The sequence below is a fragment of the Strix uralensis genome, chromosome 6 (assembly GCF_047716275.1).
Source record: "Strix uralensis isolate ZFMK-TIS-50842 chromosome 6, bStrUra1, whole genome shotgun sequence".
Classification (NCBI taxonomy): domain Eukaryota; kingdom Metazoa; phylum Chordata; class Aves; order Strigiformes; family Strigidae; genus Strix; species Strix uralensis.
This window is the reverse complement of record NC_133977.1, coordinates 23403153-23426286: the sequence shown is the minus strand read 5'-3', so window position 1 is coordinate 23426286 and position 23134 is coordinate 23403153. Positions and strand designations below refer to the sequence as shown.

General features: G+C 44.0%; 4 protein-coding genes across 9 annotated transcripts in view; 2 read left to right on the top strand and 2 right to left on the bottom strand.

The window, feature by feature from the left end:
- LOC141945300 (cilia- and flagella- associated protein 210-like) lies at nucleotides 1-9470 on the bottom strand. Of its 3 annotated transcripts, none has more exons than XM_074873286.1 (8): nucleotides 9129-9470; nucleotides 8540-8687; nucleotides 7504-7660; nucleotides 6313-6452; nucleotides 5832-6024; nucleotides 5096-5260; nucleotides 4489-4595; nucleotides 1-420 (listed from the first exon to the last, which is right to left on the bottom strand). In XM_074873286.1, exons 2-7 carry the CDS (start codon nucleotides 8635-8637, stop codon nucleotides 4494-4496), a joined length of 855 nt encoding a protein of 284 aa, XP_074729387.1. In that variant the 5' UTR covers nucleotides 8638-8687; nucleotides 9129-9470; the 3' UTR covers nucleotides 1-420; nucleotides 4489-4493. The 3 variants fall into 3 exon arrangements, with proteins under 3 accessions (XP_074729387.1, XP_074729388.1, XP_074729386.1); XM_074873287.1 differs by lacking the exon at nucleotides 9129-9470 and adding an exon at nucleotides 8855-8873; XM_074873285.1 differs by lacking the exon at nucleotides 9129-9470 and adding an exon at nucleotides 8851-8872.
- The window catches only part of SSB (small RNA binding exonuclease protection factor La), a 33802-nt gene continuing 19720 nt past the window's right edge, over nucleotides 9053-23134 (top strand). The window contains exon 1 of the mRNA XM_074873282.1: nucleotides 9053-9131. The gene's annotated coding sequence lies outside the window, so the exon portion shown is untranslated. The remainder of the gene's footprint in view (nucleotides 9132-23134) is intronic.
- On the top strand, nucleotides 9056-19868 carry PHOSPHO2 (phosphatase, orphan 2). 3 transcript variants are annotated; one of them, XM_074873290.1, is made up of 2 exons: nucleotides 9056-9131; nucleotides 18545-19868. In XM_074873290.1, exon 2 carries the CDS (start codon nucleotides 18561-18563, stop codon nucleotides 19284-19286), a length of 726 nt encoding a protein of 241 aa, XP_074729391.1. In that variant the 5' UTR covers nucleotides 9056-9131; nucleotides 18545-18560; the 3' UTR covers nucleotides 19287-19868. The 3 variants fall into 3 exon arrangements, with proteins under 3 accessions (XP_074729391.1, XP_074729390.1, XP_074729389.1); XM_074873289.1 differs by lacking the exon at nucleotides 9056-9131 and adding an exon at nucleotides 17495-17624; XM_074873288.1 differs by lacking the exon at nucleotides 9056-9131 and adding an exon at nucleotides 17631-17985.
- On the bottom strand, nucleotides 10550-17486 carry LOC141945297 (cilia- and flagella- associated protein 210-like). 2 transcript variants are annotated; one of them, XM_074873278.1, is made up of 9 exons: nucleotides 17420-17486; nucleotides 16060-16286; nucleotides 15589-15762; nucleotides 15301-15494; nucleotides 14204-14360; nucleotides 13070-13209; nucleotides 12036-12228; nucleotides 11549-11713; nucleotides 10550-11092 (listed from the first exon to the last, which is right to left on the bottom strand). In XM_074873278.1, the coding sequence occupies exons 1-9, from the start codon at nucleotides 17484-17486 to the stop codon at nucleotides 10784-10786; spliced, it is 1626 nt and encodes a 541-aa protein (XP_074729379.1). In that variant the 3' UTR covers nucleotides 10550-10783. The 2 variants fall into 2 exon arrangements, with proteins under 2 accessions (XP_074729379.1, XP_074729380.1); XM_074873279.1 differs by lacking the exon at nucleotides 15589-15762.

Below are 23134 nucleotides of genomic sequence, written 5' to 3'. Positions count from 1 at the left end.
TGTTTTTAAACAGCTTACTCAGTTTTATTATTTGCTCAGTAAAATTTTTTTAAGCCAAAACAGAAGGTTTGAGTTAAGCGTGGAAGCCCAGCACTATTCAAGGAATACTGGTTAATTGATAGTTTGCCTCCAGTTGTTACTTCTCAACTTCCTAGACACTGAATCTATTGCTTTGTTCTGTAATAAAACTAGAGTAGTTACAGGTACAGTTGCAAGCTATGGTTGTAGCTATGGTACTTGTTTCTTGAGCTGAAGGTGAGTACAGGCAGGTTCTGGCAAATAGCATGCCTTGTAAGTTGCTCCAGAGTTAGCTTCAGCTGTTAGGCACTGATAGGTTTTGCAGGCACATACAACTTGTAAGGAGGCAGTGGCTAGCTTCTTACTCCTTAGTAGGTACTTCTGTAGTTGTCAGATGTGTTTCTGAAGAAGAAAGAGACAGAGTTTAAGTCTTCCTCTCTAATAGTAACTACAGTTAATTGTATACGCACTGATAGGTTGTAATTGAAACTAATGCAGAAAACCTTGTCCTATAGCAGTAATGTAATACTAAGCTTTACCGAAGATAGTCCAGTTTCTCCCTTGTCCACTATGGCACTTCACCAGTTGCTGGATTTGCATTTCCCAGGCCTTGGTAGTCTCATCTCTGATCCTGTCTCTGCTCAGTAACTATTGCTTGCTTCTTCCAGTACATGTTGCTGCTTTCTAACCTTTCCCCATTTTCCCTTTACATAGAAAAGTCAGACCAGGTGCTATTCCTTTGAGGGGGGCAATTGCTATTATGTTAAGAGATGTAATGTTGAATTTTATTGGACCTGCAGTTCTGATGTTCAAGCCCTTCAGTACATAACAGAATTGTGCATTTCTCTGAATAACGTATTGGAGATAAACTCAGGGAAGAAGAAAATGCCATGCTGGTTTATGCAAGACAGTATCAACCAGCTATGAACAACTATGCTTTAAGACTGCTTTCTAGAGTGTGGTTTAGGAGATTAGAGGGCAGGTTTGAATCATTTATGTATCCATTTCAGTATCTAGTTCTTAATGCCAAAGGCCATGATACACCAAAACAAAAAGCAGCTTAAGATTGTAGCGGTGGCAGAGCAGGAGTGTAAAGGGAATGACTACATGCATTACAAGTTTAACAAAGCCCATAGCACAACTTCATTTATTTTAAATAAGAGAGAATTAAAGATAATTCCAAAGACATCTCATAATGGTCTCATCACACCTCTGGCCTTCACTTCAACTCCCTCTAAGTCTCAGCCTTCAGAAAGAAGGAGGTTTTTTGTGCTGGGGTTGTTTTGGGAGGTTTTTTTGAGAGCTACTTGTAAGTAGCAAATTTTCCTTCTCAAAGATGCACTGCCAGAACAAGAAGGAAGATTCAGCATCAGAGACAAGGATGCACTGCCAGAACAAGAAGGAAGAGTACAGACTAGTTATAGCACTCTTCCATTCAAGAGATACCAGAAAGGTGTAAGTTAATAATGGGCATCTGAAATAGTTTAGCTGTTGGAACAGAACAAATTATTTGACCTAACATGACCAGTGAGCTTTGAAAAAAATTTTTTCTTTTCTTTTTCAGGAGCATACTGGGACATGAAAATGTCCATCCTCAATAGGCTCATGATGCCATCTCTTCATGGGTAGTTTGTCTCCAGGTAGGTGTCCTCTTCAAACTTCCTCAGAGCTGAGCAGTAGCAGACTGTAATGTTAAAAGAACCTGAACAGAATTAGTAACTCCAACCTGGAACACTACCTCATAGTGAAGAGCTGCACAGTCAGTTAACTCAAATTCCCTTAGGATATGAGGCATTTGAGAAAGCTTCTCTTCATTTCCTAGTTAGGAGTTGTATTAGAACCAAGACGACAGTCCTGTCTTACCACAGCTACACAGGTACCAGTTGTGTTACTGCTGGCAGATACCATGTCAGGCCCTGGAGGCCCACATGTTCAAACTTCAGTTGCTGCTCTACTTCAAGAGTTGGGTGACAGGCTTGGAAAAAATGCAGTTTGATTGAAGGGCTGTTTCAGGCCCTCTGAGAGTTGCCTTGCATTTCTAAGGCCTGGGCCTTCTAATAAGGCCAATACCTCTTATGTTTCTCATCTGCTACAACCTCCTGAAGCAGCACACTGAGAGGGTGCTTTCTTGAGCAAAAACAGTAGTTAACTAGTCAAATTATTTCTCAAAGCATATTCTAATTTGCTTGCTATTAATTAAAAATTCAGCTAATAACTAATACAAGTAGTGACACTAGGCATTGGGTTCTTCCAGGTCAGCAATTTCCCTTAGCAGCAGCAGCTGATCTCCCTATATCTTTAAATGGTAACTGAAAAGGACCTCTGGTGGTCAGCTAGACCAACCTCCTGCCTTCACAGGTGGCGATTCTACTGCCTCTGGCCATTCTGATCCAGTGTCATCACACTATGCTCCTGGTGAAGGTTTTCCTGATGTCACAATTTGTTCTATCAAAAGCCTGACTCTGCCAAGAAGAGTGTGGCTTTGCTGTATTTGTAACTACCCTTTAAGCAGCTGTAGGCTGTTAATTAGGTCACTCTTTAGTCTCCTAAGGAGTCTCCCTAGCCAGACTCAACAAGACCAGCTTTCTCTGTTTATCTCAGTCTGTTCAATAGCTTTCAACTGCTTCTACTTGCATAAGCAGCTGTTCTCTTAGCCTAGTCCCTGTCTTTTCTTCCTGTGTTCTTCAACATATCAATAGCGCTGAGGGATATGGTGTAGTTGAGAACTGTCAATGTTAGGCTAATGGTTGGACTAGATGATCTTCAAGGTCTTTGCCAACCTAGACGATTCTGTGATAAACAAACTGATTTTAGTCTTCTGTATTATTCCCACAAAACTTTCCATTCTTGCCTTTCATGCAAGACAACTGTAAAAGACAAACAAATGTTACCAAAATACTTTGTTACTGAAAATTTTAGAACCTCAAGTAATTCTTCATGTTCTTAAAATACTTGAGGGGTATTTTACCTAGTTTTATAGAGTATTACTAACTAGGGTTAGTCATTTAAAGCAAGCACACGAAGTATCTCAAACTCAGTGGAATAAAGCGACATCATGATTCATGCTGGTTTTTTCATGCTGAATTTGGGTAACTAAATCCATATTTAGCCAATGTGCTTGAAAGTTACACAGGATTACTACTTCACTCTAAGAATACTGAAAGGAAGAGTTGTTTTCTGGTACTTGAGTTTGATATTTCTGTAGATGTTCAAAGTAAAAGGGATAAGGCCCATGGAAGCAGGCTGTAGACTTCAAATGCAGACATCCATAATCTGCAGAACAGGGCATTTCTTGAAGCTGAGTAGGCAATGAGACTGCAGTCCACCTTGCTTCTTGCTGCTGTGGAGGTAGACTAAAAACCCATTTAACTCACCAATTGCATGGTAGTGAGAATGTGCAAATATGCACTTAGGGATGCATTTGGAGCATTATCAAGCTCTGCAGATTTCAGCACCACTTCTGCTGTGGTCAATGCTTCTTCTCAAGGCTCCAGCTTCTGCGATCAAAAGGCTTTAATAGAAGTTTCCATTCTTTCTGCTTGCTGAAAAAAGCTTGAAGTAGTAAAAGGAGCACTGGCTCAGAGAGAAGGGAAATAAATTTTTCATTAGTGAACTAAGAAAAAAATGTATTTAGAGACTACTTCACAAGTTAATTGCCATGTCTCTTTTTTTAAAAAAAAAAGTAATTTCCAAAATCAATTATTCCAAGATCATTGGAGAGAACTCTGTGCCTTTTAGTTGATAGTGCAGTAACATTAGCATTTTAGTTTGTCAGAAGTGAGTTTTTGAAACAAGTCTCTTGATTGTTCCTACTTACTGCGTTTTGGTTCACATTACAGAGCAATCACCAACTGGACCCCTTTTGGATGAAACTTAGGAAGAATGTGCTTCAACCAGCAATGGGCATTCAGCCCTGACACCAGGCTAGAGCTATTCTGGGCAAAACCTCTGAAACACATGCATCATGGGGGTCAAGTTCTCAGCAGCAACTTCCTCAGTCCACAAAACAAGCCCCTTATGGGCCATGCTAACTGCCATGGGTGCAGAGAGCCAGTCAGCTCCACCCAGCCATGTCCTGCTGTCCAAAAACAGCCCAGCAGCCCAGACCACAGCAGGGCTGACCAACCAAGACAATACCCTGTCTGTGCTGGCTCTGAGGAGAGTTCTTGGCCCTGCCCCAAGGCAGGGCTTTGAGGGGCACGCGAGCTGTAACACTCCTGCACAATGCCAAGTGTTTGCCAAGTCCCTGAACAAGCTGGGGGCTCATGTATATCTGGCAAGGAGGAACATGGATGGTGTTACATCAATCATCCTTCCCCACTCCCACAATTTTTTTTGTAATACTGCATATGTATACACCCTACCACTCTTGCAGTTGTCCTAGTTAAGAGAGGCCCACATCTTGTTCCCTCCTTGGATGCCAGGAAAATAAAAGTTACATCCAGTAATGGAACTGATTCAGTTACTCACTGTCTTTATCGCTGAAATGCTCGATTGTTACAAAAAGCAGCCTCTTGCTGAGCATCATAGTCCAGATCTGCTTGCTTTTCCTGCCTTTTTTTTGCCTGCTTTTCAGCCTGATGAGGAAAAAGGATGTTAGTTGATACTTGTCAAATATCACCCATCCCCACTCCTCTCCCCTGCCATAGCCCCCAACAGAAAGGGTACATTGGACAGCTGAGCGAACATCAGCATTAGCTGCTGCTCTTTGGTGACCTGCTCGGATGATACAAGAGAGCAGTAGTGACACAGTTGAAAAAATGGCATAATGACACAGGATGGGATGTCATCTGTCATTACTGATCGATCTCTTTCTTATTACCAGCCCTTCCAGGTAATCCTCCCCAACCATTACAGACCAAGTTGGCCTGGAAGAGGCTTCTGTTCCACTGCTCTGAGAGGAGGCTGGTCCCCAACATCAGCACCCGCAGTGCACACAGGTAAAAAAAACAAACAAAACATGCCCATCACACCTGCAGCAAGCTTCCGCTCTCTCCCACCCAGGAGATAGAGCACTATGAGTTTAGATGCATGTTTCTTTCTGAAGGGGTTAACAGAGTACAGCTCTGCTATTTACCATTTGCTGGATCTGAATTTTCTGTACTTCCATGTTTGCATCACGTTGTTTTTGTTTCTTGGCTTTTTCCATTTCTAAGTAGATCCGATCTTCTGTCATCCATTGATTACGATCCTTCTCGTCCTCTGCTTTTTCCTCTCTCTCCTTTTCCACTTTCATCTTCATCTGTATTTTATAAAGTACACAAAAAGAAGTTAACCAAGGAGCTAGGGTGCTGTGCTGGAAGTTGTGTCTTTCAGCAGAAGCAGCCCTGTGTCAGTGCTCTGATAAGCACAGTCATTGGGGCTGGCTGGTGTCCAAGCCCAGGGTTTTCAGCAGCCCTGGCAGATGTGCGCCCAACACGGAAGTGGGAGAGGGAAAGAAGACCCCAGGAAAGGTGTCAGCGGACCTGATGAAGCACACCTGATGCATGGCACCAGAGCCACCAGCTCTGGGCCAGGCTCCTCGGTTGGAGTAAGAAGTGGAGAGTCTGGAAAACGTTTGCACAAATTACCAATAACTATAGGGCCTTCCAACTCTAATTTTTTGAGGGGATCATCACATGTACTGCTTTCAATTTTAAGGAGTTAGTTCTGAAACTACAGATGGTAAATATGAGAGGCAGCTGCTAAGTGAGAACTTGCATGTGTGCCTCACTTAAGATGGCTCTGCTAGAATCTATGGTGTTTCTAAAAGGTATTCAGAAGTACAAGTATATATGACAGAAAGAGGAGTAAGAACAGGCTAGGTTTCTTACCACAGTGGCTCTGTGTTCAGCAATCGATTCAATGGCAGCCTTTTCTTTTGCCTCTTTCTCTTTGTTTTTTATTTGGTATTCGTGTTCTACCTCTGCAGCTCCTCTAGCAAGACGATCATCTTCAATCTTAAATGCCTCATTCATCTGTGCAGTTAATTGTTCAAAAGCTTTGTCCTTATGCTTCTGCATTTGCCTGCACAAGAACAGGAACTACCATAGCATACCAGGATATCCACTCAGATTACCTGAGGCACTGCTCCTAACAAAGCCAGCAATCCCACCTGCGACAGCACCAATTACTAGTGAAACTGGTAGGCATTTCTTCTGGACTTTCTACTTCTTTTTCAAGTTTTAATTACAGAAAAATTGCTTGCAGCACAACATTCTGATTTTACTGATATAAAAATTCAGAGTAAAATTTATCACAAAATTAAATTGCAAGTTTGAATCTTAATGCTGAAAACTGTAGTCCTAGACCCACCTATTAGTCTCCGCATCTTTTTCTCTTGACAGATCAGCCATCATTTCTTTTCCTTTAATATAAGCCTCAATCCGATCATCATCATCGTCTTCTTTTTGTTTCTCTTCAGCTTTAATTATTTTCTGCTCAGCTACATACTCCTGTTTAAATGGAAAAGTACTTTTTATGTAGAATGAGATTTTTGGAAACATGAACTGAAAAAAACTCTAGCAAACACTTCAGGCCTAGCCTATAGTAAGAGTTCTTTGGTTGTATCAGTGGAGGAGCTATAGAAGACAGAAACTCAGAGATGGAAGAGAATTTTCATGACCTACTTACCACAAACTGCCACAAAAGTAAAATTAGTATGTGGCTGCAGCCTCAAGAACAGTATCTTTAAGTTATATTCTTTCCTCTACTTCCCCACTGGCTCCAGCTGTACTGCTCTTATTCTGTGTATCAGTCACACAGCACTGACTTTGAAGGGCTCAAACAGTAAGAGTCTGTAGAACCATAAAAATGTAAGGCACGAGGCATTTTGTAGAAATGGCAGTTATAAGTATATATAGCTTTTGTTGCTTACACAAGGTTGGGGGCAAATGGGGTAAGATTTGTATAACTGAGATGAGGAGTATGGGAGGAAGAAAACAAGCAGGGTTTCACTGGGAATTCTCTCCTCTTACTCTCTCCTCACATACCAGTGAATCATTGCTGTACCTCCTCCTCAGACTCCCTGCTCAAGCAGGCATGGGGAGGGAAACAGTAGGTGTGGTAAGCAGGTCTTGACTAATTTTCTAAACATCTCCAGTCATAAAAGGAAAGACAAGTTAAAAAGATATTGTCATGTTCAGACTCAGACTACTCCCTCTTCCTGACAAAGGAAAATGGGCTTAAAACAGAGCAGGTATGTAGAACTTGAATCCAGTTCTCAAGTCAAGGATAATCTCTTTGCTGTCTATAGCAGACTTTTTCCATCATAGACCAGTCAAAGCTCAGATGCCACATTACAACTTCCAAGAGACCTTTCTCAAAAGCACAGAGGAAAGACATGGCCTGCAACTAGCAAGGCAGGCATATGAGCCAATGCTACAGAAGCTGTCAGCAAACCTCCTGTTGCCAGTAGGCCCATTTAGATATATGAATGCTATTGTTTTACTCCAGGCAGCCAAGGTGAAACAAGCATTTTGAACTGTCTGCTTTCCTGTTACTTACATGATGCAGCCTCTGGCGTTCAACTTTTTCCTCCTGTTCCTTTTCTTTTCCTCTCTGAATTTCCAATTGGTACAATTGGTTCAATCTCTGTATTTGTTCCCCTTCTCTTTTGTTTTCTAGCTTGGCCAAATCTGCTTGATGCTTGTGCTCCTTTATTCTGAATCAGAAAAAGAGAGTTGAATAAATGGGCTAGGGACTGCATGAAGTAATGAACAGATATGGATTCTGCACATCTGCAGGTACTTTAACAGTAAAAAAACCTGACACTTTCAAGTGAAAGTAGAAAGTCAGAAATCAAAACAGAATCAGTTTTTAAAAGGTAACTGCAAATCCTTTGGACTAAGCTCAGTTCTAGTGCAAGGTTAAGCCTCTACTAGCAAAAGCAAACATGACCAGTATATGGACTTGAATATTAGATTGAATTTGATTAGCCTGTTTATCTGTTACCCCAATCCCTGTAAAAGCTAGGCATTTGCCAGCTAGCTGTCTTCCTGGCAGCACCATGACACAGTGCAAGACATGGCCGTGGTCATCAGCCGGTGCTAGCTGGATGTGTGAATGATTCTGGGCTGGGGGAAGCAGCAATAATAAAGAGTTTTGCCTTAGGGCAACAAGCCACTTGCTCTCGGTGCCAGAATCTAGACAGTCTTGTTTCATTTATCAGGACAGACATAACTACTGGCAGCAAAGGGCGTTTCTGAAGCTGGAGAATAGTTATGGAGGAACCAGAGGGTGCGGTGACAGGTTTTCAGCCCAACCACAGAGCCAGCATGATGGGAAACAATGGTTCAAAAGCAGTGACTCATGCAGGCCCAGGCACGGCACCGCGGCGGCGCGGGCGGAGCCCTGCTCCCCGCAGCGGGGCCGCCTCACTTAGGGTCGCCCCCAAAACCCCCCGGCGCGTCTGGCGTGCGCGGCGCACAGCCGGGGCCTGGCAGCACGGGCCTGCCCAGGGAAAGGTTTTTTAACCCAAATCCCCCTCCCCCCACGCCTGAAGGTCCCGCTGCCGCCGTCGGGCGGACCCCGCCGGACTCACTGCGCCAGCTGCTCCCGGGCCACGGCCCGGCGGTCCAAGTACCGGCCCCGCTCCACCTCGGCCTCCCGGCGGGCGGCATCCGGCCCCTCGCGGTCCATCGCCGGTCAGCCCCGCGCCCAGCGCCCGCCTCTCTGGGAAGCGGCGAGGTCTGCCGAGAGAAAAAGACGGATCCTTACCGACGGCCCGGCTGTCCCGGGGAGTTGGGGTTCTTTCTTCCGCCCCCAGAGAGGGAACAAAGGCGGCCGCGGAGAGCGGCACCCGTGAGAGAGCCGCCGCCGCCCCGCCCGCCCTGACGGGGAGAGCGGCGTTACCTACCGGCGGGAACAGCGGAAAAGGCGGCAAGCTGCGGGCCGCGGCTGTTATAGCGGCTCAGCACAGCACAGCGCCCCGCCCCGCCCCGCCCTGGGAGCTGCCGGCCGCCGCCTCCCGCTCTTTCAGGCAGGGAGGTCCGGCTCGGCTCGGCCCGGCGGCTGAGGCGCCCTCCTGGCCTTCCCCGGCCCGGTTCGGGCAGCGGTGGTCACCGCGGAGGCCGCGCGTGCCCCTCCGCAGCCGCTTCGTGAAATACCCGTTTCCCTGTAGCGACCCGCACCCGGTAAGAGGCTGTCACGCCCCGCTCTGCCTCTGTCTGCGCCGTCCTGGGCGGCTTTTCTTCCCGCGGGGTTGCCTCTGCTCTGCGCGGCCGGTGGTGTGGCGGCTCGGCTCGGCCTGGCTCTGTGGGCCGCCGCGTCTCTCACATAGCCGTCCTCCCGCCAGGCCTGCCTGGAGCTGGGCTTGTGGAAACTCGCCTTTCCCCGTCAGCCGACCTTAAGAGGCGGCCCTGGGCGCCGTTTTCCCAGAGGAAGACCCTTGGCGGCCCTGGGAGATGGTTGAGGGAGGAGGTTGGTGTCCCCCCTCCATCCAGAAGTTCCTCCCTTGCCCTGCCTGGAAGAGACTCTGCGAGGGGATGACTGCTGCACTTGGGAAGGAGTACATCCATTTTACATCTAGCTGTTCTACAGTGTAGGGGGGGTAAACCCAGCTCTGCTTGGCCCTCAGTTTGCAGGAGGGACCTTGCCTTTGGGGTAGCCTCATGCCTTGCTCAAAGTCCCATGCTTTCTTCAGAGCCTGTTGCTATCGGAAGCCGGGCTCAGAAACTTGAAGGCACAAAAAAGACCTGTTTTCCAAACTAAAATATTGGCAAGCATCCTTTGTATAAGACTCTCCTAATTTGGTTCTTTTTTTTTTAGAACTTGCGTCGTTTTCTAGTTTGGCCAACAGAGACAGGCAGCTGAGGGGCTGAAACAGAAGGTTGTGTGCATCAGAGCAAATCTTCAAGTTTCTTGGACTTTGTTTCCAGTGGACCCCAGAATAGGGGGATACCCCATTTAGACCCCATGTAACTGGTGGAGGAAGTCATTATAGGAAACCATAACTGTCCAAGGCAGGAACATGATGGTAAAATTTCATCAAACTAAGCTTAAGGAGTGAAATGTGTGTGTGACTTGGGTATTGGAGAGTATGTCAGCTGAGGAAACTGAGAAACAAATTTAGATCCAGATCTATTTCCCGCAGATTGAATCTTTGTTAGTCTTTTTGAAAGAACAGTCCAACTATGTTGTTTCTTGTTGCCATGCTCTTTTTGTAGTAGCTATTTACAGCTATATTAGGACCTATTTGCCTCCTAGGTGACCTTTTAAGGGCTGTGATCAAATCATGTTTGTGTTTTCATATAATAAAACTAATTTATAGCATGACATTTGTTTTACAGAGGTAGTTGGAAAATGCTATAAAATCTGCAGTACCATAACTTGTAACTTCTGCATGTATTAGGTTGTTTTTAATTCCCCTGTAGATTCTGCAATGTTGTTTTGCTTTTTTCTATTATGAAGAATAGTTTTTGCACTGGAAATTTGTATCCCAGACCAGAAAATCCTGGGATAGTGAATTTTTAGAACAGTGAATAATAAAAATATAACAGTAATAGTGAACTTTTGGCTGCAATGGGTTACACTGATGGTCAATTATATATCATGCATTCCTGTGTCAAGTTTAATAAACTGACTTTCATGAAATACAAGCTGGGGATTTTTGAGAATATAACCAGTTCTCTGACAGTCTTTTTTCTTTTTTTCAAATGGACTTCCAGATTCATAGTATATAAGATCATTTACAGTTTAACTCTGCCTGTAAAGTTCAAAAAGATAATTTTTTTAATCACATGAAAACTGCTTCTGCCTTTCCTTGCTGGATAGTCTCAGTGTTATTTCATGTTTTAACTTTTTGAGCAGTAGTACAGCTACTACAAGGTAACTGGGTCCCAGCACCATCCTGTGCTTGGAAACTAGTATGTATTCCTGCTCTTCCTCTGGAAAATGGCCCGTGTCCAAGTCCTCTTCTATCTTTGGACACTTTGAGAAGAGGGTAAAGATGATGTGTAGTCTTGGACTCTCTTTCAATTAATTGCTTTGCATAGCTCTGGAATTCACGCTCCTTACAAAGTGCAATAACCTCGGTCTGAGCATCGTAGTCCAAGTCTGCTTCCTTTTCCTGCTGTTTTTTTGCCTGCTTTTCAGCCTGATGAAGAAAAGTGAATAATAAAGCTTAGTATTTCTTTCACAATGTAATTATCCCTTAAAACTTAGAGTAAAAGCTTACAGGAGATCTGCAGTGGAGTTAGTTGATACTTGTCAAATATCACCCATCCCCACCCCTCTCCCCTGCCATACCCCCCACAGAAAGGGTACATTGGATAGCTGAGCGAACATCAGCATTAGCTGCTGCTCTTTGGTGACCTGCCCAGAAGATACAAGAGAGCAGCCTTGACTTGCACCACTGCTTTTGAGAGGAGGCTGGTCTCCAACACCAGCATATGCAGAGCATACATGATTTAAAAAAAACAAAACCAACTAACAAAAAACGGCAAACAAAACACAGCAAGCTTCCTCTCCCTCTCAGGCAGGAGCTAGTGCTGTTGGTTTAGATGCATGTTTCTTTCTGAAGAGCTTGACAGGATACAGCTCTTCTACTTACCATTTGCTGGATCTGAATTTTCTGTACTTCCATGTTTGCGTCACGTTGTCTTTCTTTCTTGGCTTTTTCCTCTTCCAGGTAGATGTGGATTTTTTCCATTAATGCATGAAGTTCTTTTTTACCCTCTGCTTTTTCCTCTCTCTCCTTTTCTGCTTTCATCTTCATCTGTATTTTATAAAGTACACAAAAAGAAGTTAATCAAGGAGCTAGGGTGCTGTGCTGGAAGTCGTGTCTTTCAGCAGAAGCAGCCCTGTGTCAGTGCTCTGATAAGCACAGTCATTGGGGCTGGCCGGTGTCCAAGCCCAGGGTTTTCAGCAGCCCTGGCAGATGTGCGCCCAACACGGAAGTGGGAGAGGGAAAGAAGACCCCAGGAAAGGTGTCAGCGGACCTGATGAAGCACACCTGATGCATGGCACCAGAGCCACCAGCTCTGGGCCAGGCTCCTCAGTTGGAGTAAGCAGGAATAAGAACAGGCTAGGTTTCTTACCACAGTGGCTCTGTGTTCAGCAATCGATTCAATGGCAGCCTTTTCTTTTGCTTCTTTCTCTTTGCGTTTTTTTTCTTGTTCAGCTTCTTTTTTTGCAATATCTCTAGCAAGACGATCATCTTCCTTCTTTAATGCCGCATTCATTTGTTCAGCTAATTGGCTAATGAGTTTGTCCTGATGTTCCTGCTTTAGTCTGCAGAAGAACATGAGCTACTATAACATACCAGGGTACACACCTGGGTCTATGTGAAGCATTACTGCTACCAAACTCAGTCATCCTGCTCCTAGTCTTCTCTCCTCTTGCCACACAGACCAGCCCACCCACCCAACTCCTTGATCTCCTTGTGTTCCTCGTTTTATTTTTTTTAAATTAATCTGATTTAGCAAATAAATGTTCCCTGTACTCTTGTAACACTAGCTTTCTGTTGCAATAATGAGCTGGGTCACTCGGTGAGGAGTCTACCTAGCATCTTGCCATTAGGGGAGAAATGTTGGGAATATTGGCCAGAAGCAGGAAGAGGAGGAAACTCATTAGATTCCTCAGTGGTATCGTCTTGCTGTACCCTCAATGTTAAATTGATAAACCATCTTCCCTTAATAATAACCCAATGTATTTAATTAATATAGGTGCCGAATCAAGAAGTCAAAGTATTTTTCTTTATCTGACTCTGGGAAATATAGCTTATGTCTAAAAATACTTTCATCAAGGATTTGAATTGTCTTTAATTGTTGAGGAGGTGGAGGCTTGGCAGGCCATGTGGAAAAATCACTATTCACAACACACTGGTGTAGAGCTTTGCACTTCTACAAGTCTTGGTACTTGGAAGGGCAGAGAGGTCACTCTCCCACACACCTATTACTGCAGAACCTTTGAAAGAATTTCCTTTTTCTCCTGAATTCCCTAGTCTCCCTATCAGTAGAATTTAATTTCTAGAATAACTGTGGTTTGTGTTACATCATCAGTGAAAGATTTGAAAATGACTACAGTATAATTTTTAGTTTATTTACTATTTATACTCTAGCTTTGTACCTACCTACGCATTTCAGCTTCTTTCTTTTTTATCAGCTTGGCAATAGTTTCCTTTGCTTTTAAATGAGCTTTAATCCGATCATCTTCTTCCATTTGTTTTTGTTCCTCTACTGCTTTGATTATTTTCTGGTCAGCTACATGCTCCTGCGTGGGCAAAATGGTCCTGATATAACAGATGAAGTTTTGAAAGAAACACAGAGAGAACAGGGAGTGATTCTTTTAAGCTGCTACCCCCAGGCTCAGATTTTCTAAAAGAGAAGAGAGGAAAGGGATTCTCAGTACTTCCGCTTACTTCTGCCTCCCTGTGCAAACATGCATGAAGAGGAGATAGTAGATATGAGGAAGGAAAGGGGGAATTGAGCATGGAACAGCTGCTTCTCCAGCCCATTACACGCATTGCTGTGCAATGCAGTGAGCATTATCCCTTGCTCCCACTCACACACATGGGAGAGGGCGATGTTGAGAGGAATGGGACTGTGCAACCCCCACCAACACATACACAGACCACTCTGCTGCTGGCCCACCTCATCCAAAACTATCCCAGTCTAAGAGCTTCATTGAAATCATAGCTGAAGAGGAGTTTTCTATACTTTTATGCAAAAAAACAACTGTCTTTTGCATGCTGGCCAGAACTGCTCTGAGGCATTTCTAATTTCTGTTTAGCAAGGTGCCTTTAAAGATGAAGGGAGAAGGCAGCAGTCTTGACTAAATTTCTAAAAGTCTCCAATCATAAAGGGAAAGTCAAATTAAAAAGATACTGTTGCGTTCAATCTCTGGCTATTCCCTCTTCCTAACAAAGAAAAACGGGCTTAAAACAGCAGTTATGTGGAACTTAAATCCAGTTCTCAAGTCAAGGAGAATATTCCTTGATGTCTACAGCAGACTTTTTAATCATAGACCAGTCAGAGCATCAGGTGCCAATGTCCCTTCAGACAAGAGATGGGACCTGCCTCCAAGAGACCTTTCTCAAAAGCACAGAGGAAAGACATGGCCTGCAACTGGCAAGGTAGGTCAACTGAAGCTGTCAGCAAACCTCCTGTTGCCAGTAGGCCCATTTAGATATATGAATGCTATTGTTTTACTCCAGGCAGCCAAGGTGAAACAAGCATTTTGAACTGTCTGCTTTCCTGTTACTCACATGATGCAGCCTCTGACGTTCAGCTTTTTCCTCCTGTTCCTTTTCCATTCTTCTCTGAATTTCCAGTTGGTACAATCGGTTCAATCTCTGTATTTGTTCTCCTTCTCTTTTTTCTTCTAGCTTGGCCAGATCTGCCTGATGCTTGTGCTCCTTTATTCTGAATCGGAAAAAGGAGTTGAATAAATGGGCTAGGGACTGCATGAAGTAATGAACAGATACTGATTCTGCATAACCGTAGGTACCTTGCACTGAAGAATGTGATACTTTGAACTGAAGGCGGGTAGAATATCAGAGGTGAAAAATAGCATCATTGTTTGTAATGGTAGCCCTCAGTCCTCTGACAAGAAATGAGCTACATGGTCTGCTCACAGTCTACAGTCTAGTGCTAACAAGTTTTATCTGGATGTCTCATTAGCACCATTGCATTCATAATGTTCTGGCCCATCTCTGCAGCATCCTCAGGGATCAAGCTTTCCCCAGTAAGTCCCACCATATCTATGCTTCTCCTTCTGGCCGTGCAGGCAGCAGCTTAAGTCAGTAGTGTTCTATATTAAGTTCTGCAAGGATTTACGTGTTGGACCTGCAATAAATGAGAGCAGACTTTTCACCCTTCCTCTGCCTCAGGGAATTTGATTCCTTCTATCAGACCACCAGGACCAGTCCTATAAATATCACTGGGGACCCCTCCATAAGGTTTCTGGGAGAGCTGAGAGAAAGAATGGAGGTGGTAGTGATGCATTCTCTGGAATCTAGTTATGGGCAAATGGAAAATCTGGTTTAACCTTTTCCTTTTCTGGAACCAAACCTGAGTTAAAATACACTTTCAGTAACAACTTTTGAATACTGATTTGACTAAAACCTATTGATGCCTGTCAGAGGTGATTTGTTGTGCAGACTGCTGGCAACTAAAAGACACTGCGTATCACAGCTTTTCCCCTTAGTGCAAGGTCTTTTGTGGCACTCTATATTTTTCTTTTAAAGTGTCTCATTTGTGAGTCAAATTATTAGTAAGTTTCTGTGAAAACCTTATAGAATATATTTGTGAAAAGAGAGTTTAAGAAAATAATGAAGTAGGGTTACTTTTGATTATTACTTACTGTTCTAGCTGATCTCTGCGTAGTGCCTGTTGATTCATATAACGCTGATGTGCCTTTTCTTGCTCTCTGAGAATAGCTTCTTTACGTTCATGTTCCTTTTCTTCATCCTTCTTTTTGTTAACATCTGACTTTAACTTTTTAAATTCAACTTGAGCATCTCTTTCTTTTAGGACCTCAGCAAGTAGAAGTGCACTCTGCAAGAGAACATTTAAAGTAATTTGCATGTTCAGAAGTGTTTAAAGACATTCAGCACAATTTGAATTTAAAAATTAAAAGTTGTCAACAAACATGCAAGCCTTTCACTCTTTCAGTTTGATAGTATAGGTAGGTTTTTGCATTATTAATAGCCTCCTTCCGTTTTGCCACTTGGAACTGTTCTTCTTCCAAATCAAGTAACTTTCTTTCTTCCTCTTCCCTTTCTTTACGTAATTTTTTGGCTTTAAGTTTCTGTTGTGCCAGGCCCTACAGTGCAGATAAAATGAGAAATCACATTTAAAGCCCATGGATTAAAAATGTATAAACCATTCTGAAGGTGATGCACTTATTCAATGTTTGCTTTTTTTAATTTTGCATTTTATTTTTAATTAAAAAAATCTAAATGTTGATGTTAGATGTTAAATGTATTTAAATGGGGTTTAGTTAAAATACGTATTTAAAAGCAAGTATTAAACAACGGGAGTACACCAAGAAATGTTACTATGAATGGTTTTGCATATATGGAAATTAAGCTCCTTGTTTACAAATGTATCTTGTACTCACCATAATGGTATTGGGCCAGTCTTTTACAGCAGCTTTGGAGCGTAAGTGCATTTCTTCCCGTTCTTTCTTCTCAGCAAGGATGCGTGCTGCTTCCCTAGTGGTGCTGCTAAGATTATCCTGAATCCTTTCCCATTCTGCTTTTGGCAATACAATTACCTGACGAACATCTACTTCATTTGGAAGAAAATATCTATATAGAAAGTTATTTTCTTCCAAATGATGTGGTGCTGTGCAGAGGGAAGAAAAGATACAGACGTTACTTGATATCAGAAAATCCTATGTTCAAACCTGTATCAGGATTTAAATTATTGCATAGTAACAATACTAAGTTATCCTTAGTTACTCTCCCCATCCTCGTACCCCAGAGCTAGGACAGGGTGTCTGTATCTGTAGTCTAACTATGGCCAGTGCGTGTACTTGGGCTGTGGAACAGAGTGGCTTAACTGTTTGTATGTCCCCTTGCCTGTTGGTGTTTGCAGGTTTGGCTTGTGGTAACTGACATTTTCCAGGCAGTACTTGGGCATGATTCTGAGGACAGCAGGGACTGAGGAGCATTCCCAAAAGGGAGAATATTGGTAAAGCAATTCCCCTGGCTGGCTGAGGCAGCAGTTTGGGCACAGGCTGTGCCTTACCACCCTTGTCCTGTGCACTCATCCTATTTACTAAACTAGATCTGTGGTAGAACAGTTTCATGATTTGTTGGAAAGATTAGCATTTCTTTGTTGTATTAGGCTTACATACACATCTGCATGAATAAATATAGGTTTTCTAGGTGATTACTAGTTTTTGTGAAATGCCCTTCAAACTGTCACCAGTATTTTTGAAGGAAATGGCACTCTGAATAGAGTGGCGGCCTGTTAGAAATTCTTCTTGCTCGTCCAATTTGCAGCAGGCTGACATGCTGTGTCTGAAATGTAAGGAGGCCTTCTCTTACAGCAATACTGATGGCAAAGCCTGTTTTTCAGATGCAGTTGCTAATCGGTTTGTCTTATGATAGGGACCAGACCTGGTCTCCCTCTGTCCAAGGTGAAGGTAGCCTTGCCAAAAGTAAACGGACACGGACACGGCTGCTCCCTACAGATAGGGCGCTGCCAGGCACCCAGTCTTCTCTAACTTCAGCTGTGGGATGATACCTCCTCTGGTTTCAGGTTAGTTCTTTCTAGGTAATTCTTAGGGAGAAACAGTCTGTCTTGCTGGCTGCAGCTGGGAGAGTAGGGGGGAGGTTTGGGGAGAGTCCCCCCGGACACGGGGACAGGGACCACCCCTACAGCCTCCCGGAGCCGTGTACAGCCGCTGCGGCTCCGAGCTTGGCTCTGCCCTCCCCGCACTGCCCGGTGCCCGCGGGGGGAGTCCCACTCACGGGCGGGCTGCTGCCGCCGCCGCCGCCTCCCGCGGGGAAGCACAGTACCGGGCCCCGCCGCCGCCATCGCTCCGAGTCGCCTGTGTACGCGCGCTGTTGCCGGGCAACCCGGCGACGGCGAGTCACGTGATGACGTGGATTTGAGGCACGTGGCGGGCGGCGGCCGGGACTCACGCGGAGGGAGCCGGAAGCGGCGCGTGCGGAGGTGGGCCGGTGGCAGCGCGCGGCTCGCGGGTGGTGGCGGCCCCGCCGGCTCCGTCCCTTTCCCTCACGGGCTTTCGGTCCGCTGCCGAGACCCCCCGTCTGGCCCGGCCCGCGCGTCCGAGGAGCCCCCGCCGGGGTGGCTGCTCTGCTTTACCCCTCGGCCCGGTCGTTGCGCTGCAGACGGGCGGTGGCTGGGAGGGGCTGCTTGGGTGGCCTGCCGGCGGGGCCTCCGGCCTGGGGGGCGTCTGGGCCTGAGGGAGCGGCGGCGCTCGTCTTACGGGTGAGAGGACTTGCCTGTGAGGGGCCGGCATTGAGTACCGGATGAGGTGACACCGGCTCGCAGGAATTTCCGTAGCTCAGAGGTGGGCTTGTAGGTACTGAAGTTGCAGGACTAGAGCAAGCACAATTTTTTCACATCCACAAATGGCAGTATTTCTTTTCGTTGGCTGCTTTGATTTGGTGTGTCCTTGTTAAAAAGACTGACTCCATCTGTTCAGTAGTAGTTTCCTTTTGAAATACCTCTTACGGTGTTTTGCCAGGAGAATCGCAGTTCAGTTGCATTAACAAGTGATGGAGAAATTTAGAACTGTTGGTCAAACTGATGATGCATGAGTACTGGAAGATTGACTTTGTTAGCAAGTATTAGTAACTGTGCAGTATGAGTTTAGATGCTTTCGCACTATCTATTTTAAACTGAAGTTTGATACTGAACTAGAACTTTGACCTTTGCAGACTGCTTTTTTAGCTTCAGTACAACTTCCCACAGCTGTAGTGGCCATAAATAGTTTACTTTGTTTAGATATTTGTCCTAATGCTTCATTTTCTTGCAGAATTTTTCTCTTCTGAGCACAGATCAGGGTAGGAATTCAGTATTTTTGTTTAGATAAGTAATTCTCTTCTTTTGTTTGTTTGTTTTGGAAGCTATTTTCTGACAGCAATGAAATTTCTGTTGGTTTTTGATTTTGACCATACAATCGTAGATGAAAATAGCGATACCTGGATTGTGAAATGTGCTCCTGAGAAAAAACTTCCTAACGGGTTAAGAAACTCCTATCGACCAGGACATTGGACAGAGTATATGGGCAGAGTCTTTGTCTACTTGGGAGACAATGGTGTCAAAGAAGATGAGATGAAAAGAACTATGACAACAATTCCTTTCACTGCAGGAATGGTAGATCTTCTGGGTTTTATTGGCGAGAACAAAGAGTTGTTTGACTGCATAATTGCTTCAGATTCTAATACAGTATTTATTGACTGGATTTTGAAAGCTGCTGACTTCCATAAGGTGTTTGATGAAGTGTTTACAAACCCTGCAGCATTCAGCAGTACTGGCTATCTTACTGTGCAGAACTTCCATGCTCACCATTGTGCAAAGTGCCCCAAAAACCTTTGCAAAAGGAAAGTTTTAAAAGAATTTCTAGATAAACAGTTGGAGCGAGGAGTAAGTTACACACAAATTGTGTATATAGGTGATGGTGGGAATGACCTATGTCCAGTAATGTTTTTGAAGAAGGATGATATTGCTATGCCCAGGCAGGGGTATACCTTGGAGAAGAAGATTTCTCAACTGGCCCAAGATCTGAGTCCTGTAGAGTGTTCTGTTTTGGTTTGGTCATCTGCTGTTGACATTATGTCTTACCTGAAACTGCTTATAAAGAAATAATTCAAATGATAAAAGGAAACATATATTTTATCTTTCTGGGAGAGAAAAACTGCATCTGTTTAAAAGCACAAAATTGTAAAATTGGGCTGTTATCTGAACTTACATTTTCTAAACACAATATTAAACTGTTTATGTTCAATCTTGGCAGTAGTGGGAAGTTAAAGTGGCTTTCCAACATATTACACATTCCAACGTAAGTGGAGAAGGGGGGTTGCAAGAGGAATTGCCATGATTCTTTGTCTTCCCTGCCCCCCCCCCCCCCCCCTTTACCAATGACATAATGGACCTTTTCTGTTCCACGCACTTAGGGGAAGGAGCAGGACTGGTGCACAAAACAATGGAATTATTTACTTACAAAACATTAGGAGCCAGGAACTGTGGTTCTGGAACTGTTGGCTTTTATACTTCTTTGATCAGGATAGATGTTTAATTTTGTAAATTACTTGGAATGCTTGTAATCTTGTTGGATCTGAAGACACTTATATTTTCAATATACTAAATATTTTAGCAAATAAAACTACTTTTTAAGAGTTTGTATTATCTTGTAAAGACAATAAAAGTTATTGTCACTAACAAAAGCAACACACCTGATTTGTGTAATATATTCTGCTGGTCTGCATGTCATCAGGCACCTGTTCTTGTAAGGGCCTGGAGAGAGGGAACACAAGTGTAGGGGTCAGCCTTTGGGTAACACCTTCATTTATTTTGTCAGTCAGACCCCTTGTCTTCTGGGGAGCAGTAAGGACATTGTTCTGCTTAAAAAAAGTCACTCTCCCATTCTCCTGACTACCACCCTGACAGTGTGCTGCTGCCACTCTGTGTAGAGCTAATGTTGGTTTGATCTTCCATGCTGACGGCTCTGAGTCAGCCAGGTGCTTTTTTTCTTGCTGGGTTTCTGCTGCAATGCACAGGCCCACAGAATGGTGCATATGTATACGTGCTTACACTGATATTACCTATTCACTCTCATCCATATCTATAGCATAATCCTCTATTACAGGCTGGAAGGGAACATTTATGTCCATTTTAACTTTTTAACAGAATTGTTCTGTCTTTGAATAGTTTAAAGAATAGTTTGTGAACGTGCAGTTTTTCGCTTTACCACTCAGTGAGATGAGCCCCAAGAGTTGGCTATGTGTATAGAGAGATTAAAATAAGTCTCATTAAAGTTAAATGATGTATTTTCATGCCACATGTTTTCCTTCTTACAGTCCCACAAAAGGTCCAGAATGATGCTGTAGTCTGCTATTGAACAGATGACTGTTTTAGCTTAAGTGCCTTGAGAAATTAGTCTGACTTTTGCCGCACTTCAGTTGCAGATGTCAGAGGTGTAGCTCAGCGGCCTACAGATGCTGTAGCTGTCTTCCTCTGCTTTCCATGTAGCATTGTTCTCGTTTTCTTACCGACATTTGATGTTGTCACCACCTCCTTTTTCTCAGTTGAAGATTTTTAGGAGCAGTCGTGCCTGTTTTCAGGCTCATAATGTATATAAAGTAAGATTTCCTTCAAATATTTTCTTGTAAATGGTGCTGCTCTTAGCCCTTCACCTACTTTCATGAATTGTAGAAGGTTGCTTTGAACACACTGTTGTCTGAGATATCCAGAATAATATACTTGTGTTCTCAGGAGCATTGCTTTAATGATGGATATTTGATAGGTGCCTGAGATGTTTGTATTGGAGATCTTACCCTTTTGTCTTGTGCAAGAGCATGAAGACAGCATCTGACAATCTCAAGTTGGGCAGGTTTAAGTTGTCCAATTTACAGGTCATACAAAAGAATGGTAATGGCTGTTGCATTCAACAATTCTGTATGGTTACTTTTTTTTTAAGTTGTGTCTCCATTTTAGATGTGCTGCTGAATGTTCTAGATTCTGTGCAGGTCTCTTTTGTGCTTTTCAGAACTTAGTTGTGAGACAGATTGCTTCTTGTTTGTCCACGCATCTCAGTTACTGCTCACTTAAAAACAGACAAATGAAAAACTAGTATATAATTATTCAGCTTTTTCTTCCACTTATATTAACAATTGTTCTTTTAGCCTTAAGGAACCTACCTTGTAGTTTGCTGTGAAAGTTAGAAATTCATCTTCATGCTCAAAAATGGGTGCTTTTTGTGGTTTTGATGAAAGTACTGAAGCAGGAGTTGAGAGTAGATTAAGTGGACTACTTGAAATATTAGCAATTATGATCTAATCACTTCAAGTAGAGGGTAGAGCTGGTGCTATTTGCTAGACAAAGTGCATGTTGGAGACAGAAGAAATTTTTCAATTCCAGTAGGTAGGCCATTAAGCTATTAACATGAGGTCTTGGGGTTTTTTCCTTTTAATAAAAGAAAAGAGAGAACTTTCCTGAAGCCCCACAATTATCAATTTTTTCCACATTTGTGTATAAAGGAGGGGAGATGAACATCTCCAAAGGGTGAAGCTGGTTTAAGCTGGTAACCCAGCCAAAAGAGAAAGGGAGAAGCTCCTTGACAGGATGCATGTTCAGTGTGAGTGTTGCTGACCTCCAGACTTGCTGGCGGTTGAAATCAACATGCTGTCTGTGAGGGAGATGACTTTAGGTAAAGATGTTATGAAAAGAAATGTGTAGTGGAAGGCGTATGTGTGTATGGGAAATGTTCTAATGGTTCTGCTATCATACACCAGCTACTATGCAGAGTACTTAGCCTTAGTGTTATGTGTTAGTAGGATGGCTGAGACCTGGGAGAAGTTTCTGCTTGTCCGTAGGAAGCTGATGAAATGGAAAGTACAGACCCACAGCAAAACAAAGCTGTTGGCATGGGGATGTATAAACAGACTGAGGGCTGTACAAGGGAGTGCTCTGCAGAAAGAAATGGAGTGAGTAATGTAGCTGAGGTACAGGCCTGGGTCAGAGACAGTAGGGCTACTGCTAATTCCTGGGTTACACCACAAAACTCCAATTTCCTGGGCTGAGGAAAGCTATCAAGAGTGGTTGAAAAACTGAAGGCAAAGATGTGTGAAGGATTTGTGGCTTTTTGTTTGGATCAGCTTATTTATGTCTTGTGTTACTATGTAAAAAGTTTGAGTCCTGTTGCAGGGTTAGCATGGGTCTGGTTTGAGCTCAGAGGGCGAGCGAGCATCACACAGCTGCTTGCTCACCCCTTCGTCCCCAGTGCTGTGAAGGAGAAAATAAAGCAAAAGACTCAGTAATCGAGATGAGGACAGGGAGGGATGATAAACTCATTAAGGTCAGGGGCAAAAGGCAGGCTCGTTAGGGGAAGAAAAAGAACATCAATTTAATTTAAACACTAACAACACCACCACTTAACAGACACAGTGGGACAGTGAGAAGAATTGCCACACCTTAAAAACACCTTCCCTCACTCCTCCCTGGGCTCAATTTTGTTCCTGATCTCTCTACCTCCTCCACCCCAGCAGCACAGGGCAGGGAATGGGGGGGTGCAGTCAGTCCACTGCTTCTTCCTCCAAAGAGGGGGGAAGCACTCTTCTGCATTGGGTTGACATAGCGCTGAGGATATGGTGTAGTTCCAAACTGTCAATGTTAGGTAAATGGTTGGACTAGGTGATCTTCAAGGTCTTTCCCAACCTAGATGATTCTGTGACTCTTCCCCCTGCTCCATGTGGCTCTCCTCCCACAGGAGACAGTCCTCCATGAACTCTCTCTTCCGTGAGGCCTCCCCATGGGATGCATTCTTCTGGAGATGCTCTGGTGTGGGTCACCTCCACATGACACAATTCTCCCAGTGCCAAACTACAGTAGTGGGGGCTGCTTCTTTCCCCAGATTGCTGGGGGTCTCCCACAGGCTGCAGGTAGGTCTGTGCTCCTCCGGTGACCTCCATGGGTGGCAGGGCTGTGGCCCTGCCCTC